The sequence below is a fragment of the Triticum aestivum genome, chromosome 3A (genome assembly GCF_018294505.1).
Source record: "Triticum aestivum cultivar Chinese Spring chromosome 3A, IWGSC CS RefSeq v2.1, whole genome shotgun sequence".
Taxonomy (NCBI): Eukaryota; Viridiplantae; Streptophyta; class Magnoliopsida; order Poales; family Poaceae; genus Triticum; species Triticum aestivum.
Genome location: NC_057800.1, coordinates 577,013,189 through 577,017,308, shown reverse-complemented (window position 1 = coordinate 577,017,308; position 4,120 = coordinate 577,013,189). Strand labels below are relative to the sequence as shown.

The window sequence follows — 4,120 nt, the reverse complement described above, 5'->3', positions numbered from 1 at the left end:
TAAGTGTTGAACATGTCGCCTTTTAGTCGGCCAACACTCAGCGCCATACAACATCGCGGGTTGAACCGCCGTCCTGTAGTTAACACGAAAAACGTCACAGTACCTTTCTGTTTGGCAACCACTAGCTGGCCACTAGAAATTGTTTCTGGAACCACGGGGTGGCAATCAACCAAGCATGTATGCTTATAGTTACAAAACCAAGGTTGTAGAACACTGTTCTTCGTGACATTGGAAAGACATGTGATGATTTCTTTGCCTTCCAATACGTAACACTTGCTTCCCACTCTCATATCAAATATGACCAAATTTGATGGTTTGAACCTACGACGTATGATGCTACAGCACTACCCCCACCACAGAAGCCGTTGAGATCTCCTTGTTCGCCAGGTGGTCTTCATTTGCTTCCAGAAACCCATCGGCTGGATAGCACCAGATTAACATGGCAGAACGTAATGAGTGTCCTCCTTCGACTGACAGATGATCCCAACAATGCATCCAATGAAGCCACTCGGTCGTGGACATGGCATACGTCTGCACCGAAATGCTTTACTCGGAAGCAGGAAGAAGAGAGCAAATAATTGCTTTAAATAATGCCCGGAATGCCCCTACGGCGAGCATATAAATCCAGCAGGGAGCTCTGCATATTTCCTTCAACTCAAGGTCTTGCTTGGTCTCTCTTGCTCCTTGAGTTCCCTATCCAGAAGCTTCTAGGCTTTAGCCTCTAGCTCTAGCTAACTTATCTTCTACTTAACCAAGGCTTTGCAGCCAGCAAGAAGTACCATATATATCATCACCATGGGTGGCTACGGCGACTTGTTCGAGAAGGCCAAGCCTTACATCGCCATGATCTGCCTGCAGTTCGGCTACGCCGGCATGAACGTCATCACCAAGGTCTCGCTCAACGGCGGCATGAGCCACTACGTGCTCGTCGTGTACCGCCACGCCTTCGCCACCGTCTCCATCGCGCCATTTGCCCTAATTTTCGAGAGGTATGTAGACACGAACGATCCATGGACGAGCTAGGGCCGACCAGATAGTGTGCATGCATTTTCTTCTTCTTTGCTACATGCATGGTTCACTAGCCTGAATTGAAACTAATGGTACGATGAACTTGATCTGAAATGACAGAAAGGTGAGGCCGAAGATGACGTGGTCGTCCTTCCTCCAGATCTTCGTGCTGGCACTTCTCGGGTTAGTTCTCCTGTCATTTTGACTTTTGAGCACCCAGCCTAAGTACTTTAAGAAGGGAGACATAAGTGGACACTCCAATATGGAGACTTACCCTTTTGTCAAGAAACAAAAGGTGTCCGCCAAATGTTCTTTTTTTCCAGCAGCTAGCTGCATGTACGCCATTTTTTTTTTGTCAGCTTGCCTGATATACTAACGTGTAACATGAGCTAAACCCTATGCATGTTGTCGATTACTGCAGGCCTGTGATCGACCAGAACTTCTACTATGTGGGTCTCAAGTACACTGGCCCGACCTTCGCATGCGCCATGAGCAACATCCTTCCAGCCATGACCTTCGTGATGGCCTTCATCTTCAGGTATATACTCCGTACATGCATGATGCATGCATCTCTTCTGAGAATCTGAGATGAATACTAGCGTGATCGCGACGTTGGAGCTAGCAAAACATTTTTTGACATTTTTTGGATTGTGTCCGAAAAAAATCATAGGATGGAGAAGGTGGACCTGAGAAAGGTGCGGTGCCAGGCGAAGGTGGCCGGGACGGTGGTGACGGTGGCCGGCGCGATGCTGATGACGCTCTACAAGGGCCCGCTGATGCGGATGGCGTGGACGAGCCACGGACAGGCCCACGGCGGCGAGGCCCCGGCCGTCGATCCCACGGGCAGGGAGTGGTTCCTCGGCTCGCTCTTCATCATCATCGCCACCCTCGCCTGGGCTTCTCTCTTCATCCTCCAGGCTCACACCCTGAAGCAGTACTCGGCACCGCTCTCCCTTACCACGCTCATCTGCTTCGTCGGCACCCTCCAGGCCATCGTCGTCACCTTGGCCATGGAGCACCGCCCCTCCGTCTGGACCATCGGCTTCGACATGAACCTCCTCGCCGCCGCATACGCCGTCAGTACACTTCTCTACTCACCATATGCATGCGTCTTGTCTCCTCATACATCGATCGATCGCATGCAAGATCTCATATGTAGTATCGTATGACTGATGTTGCAGGGCATCGTGACGTCGAGCATAGCATACTACGTGCAAGGCCTGGTGATCCAGAAGACCGGGCCGGTTTTCGCGTCGGCCTTCAGCCCGCTGATGATGATCGTGGTGGCCGTGATGGGCTCCTTCATCCTCTCCGAGAAGATATACCTGGGCGGCGTCCTCGGCTCCGTCCTCATCGTCATCGGGCTCTACTCCGTGCTCTGGGGAAAGCACAAGGAGACGCAGGCAGAGTCTGCGGCTCTGCGGGAGGCCATGGCCTCCATCAACTCCAAGGGAGACGGAGACGCCGTACACGGGCACGATCCTGAGTGCGAGAAAGCCAACGGAGCACCCAAGCCATCCTCCAACGGACACGGAGCTAGTGCAGTCTGATCAAGAGATTCCAACTGCTTCCAAGTGCTAACTGCGGGTGCGCGCGCGCGTCTGAACGAAATGTCTCGTCACTGACGTTGCATGCACTAGGGCTGCATGATAATTTTGCGCCGTGCCTTTTATTTTTGTCCTCTTGTATGATTTCCACAACCAACGACTATATTACCCCAGTACGCCCTGTACTTTTGTTCTTCTGTTTTATTATCGGGGGAGAAAGAAATGTGTTCCGGCAAGGGGTATGTACGTGTTCGTGTAAGAGAATTTTGAGCGTTTTTGTGATCCCGGCTTAATTTCGAAATAAATATCAGTTTGAAAAAATATAGTTCAATTCTGTGATAAATATCAGCTGGTTGTGACAACATCTAGGGTTCCTCAAATCATGCGACATCTCACGTCGGGTAATTGACAAACTTGAAAATCAAAACCCCGTGTGGTAAAATTCGCGTGGTATTCTATTAATTTACTGATCAATTAGTAGCTTCTTCTTAATAACTAATGGATAAAGATCTTCTCTATGTGAAGTGAAGGAACCTTCCTGAATGCAACTTCGGCCGCCACCAGAAAACCTAGATAAATCTACGGCCGACTCCTTTCCCTCTTGCCCCGCCAGAGTGCGTCCGCCGCGTAGCTGGCCAAACGGGCCGGCCCGGCACGGCATGGCCCGGCCTGTGCTAATCGTGCCTGGCCTGGCACGGCCTGCCATGGCACGTTTAATAGCCGGGCCGGTCCGTGGGGGCTGCTCCTTGGCCCAGGCACGGCTTGATTAGTAAACGGGCCAGCCCAATGGCCCATTTAGCACGCTGGGCTGCACATTTTCAGCCTCTTGGGCTGGTTTTTAGGCCTATTGGGCTATATCTTAGGTATACATATATAAAAAAATCTGAAAAATATAAAAAAATTAAACGGGTTGTGCCGTGCCGGTCCGCATGCCCAGACTCCAGGCCCAGGCACGGCCTAGGGCGTGTCGCCTGCCGGGCACAGCCCATTTAGCTCGCGCCATGCCTGGCCCATGGCGGGCTGTGCCAGCGTGCTCACGGGCTAGCCTGTTTGGGCCGGCCCGTTCGGCCAGCTATAGTCCGCCGGCAGGGAGGTCCAACTTGTGAATGATTGGTGCATCAATTTGGCGGAGAGTCTCTGTGTCTTAGACGGGGCGGCGAGACACGGCGTTGCCTCAGTTTAGGAATAATGCCCTCCCTGTCCTATCCTCGCCCTATCGGCGCACTTAGAGCAACTCCAACGCGCCGACCCAAACGAACGTGCGCTTTATCCGCTTTTCGTCCGTTTGGGTCGGCCGGATGTGTTTGTCCGCTTTTTCATTTGGATCAGTCGGTCTGCCCAACGGCAGACAGACCCATTTTTGACATGTCCGCCCCGGTATTTTGTCAAACACGTAGCAGGCAGGAGAGCTCGCAACGGCTAGGCGTGGGGAGGCAAGGCCGATGTCTGCAGGAGCACCGGCCGGGCGCGGGCGTGAGGTGAGGCCGACGGTCGAGCTCAAACCCCACACCGGCAACACGAAGCAGGGCGAGCGCAGCGAGCACGATGGCGCGCCGTGGCTGGAC

General features: G+C 52.7%; 1 protein-coding gene across 1 annotated transcript; it reads left to right on the top strand.

Annotated features, from left to right (window-relative positions):
- The first annotated feature begins 653 nt into the window (after positions 1-653).
- On the top strand, positions 654-2,759 carry LOC123058694 (WAT1-related protein At5g07050). The gene is made up of 5 exons (XM_044481396.1): positions 654-989; positions 1,129-1,191; positions 1,430-1,546; positions 1,679-2,084; positions 2,190-2,759. Exons 1-5 carry the CDS (start codon positions 796-798, stop codon positions 2,556-2,558), a joined length of 1,149 nt encoding a protein of 382 aa, XP_044337331.1. The 5' UTR covers positions 654-795; the 3' UTR covers positions 2,559-2,759.
- The last annotated feature ends 1,361 nt before the right edge of the window (positions 2,760-4,120 follow it).

Bases quoted from the DNA above. Each gene is read 5' to 3' on its own strand.
- LOC123058694 (XM_044481396.1), top strand. From the start codon at position 796: ATGGGTGGCTACGGCGACTTGTTCGAGAAGGCCAAGCCTTACATCGCC. The intron at 990-1,128 runs GTATGTAGACAC...CTGAAATGACAG, and splicing joins TTTGCCCTAATTTTCGAGAG to AAAGGTGAGGCCGAAGATGA. The intron at 1,192-1,429 runs GTTAGTTCTCCT...CGATTACTGCAG, and splicing joins TTCGTGCTGGCACTTCTCGG to GCCTGTGATCGACCAGAACT.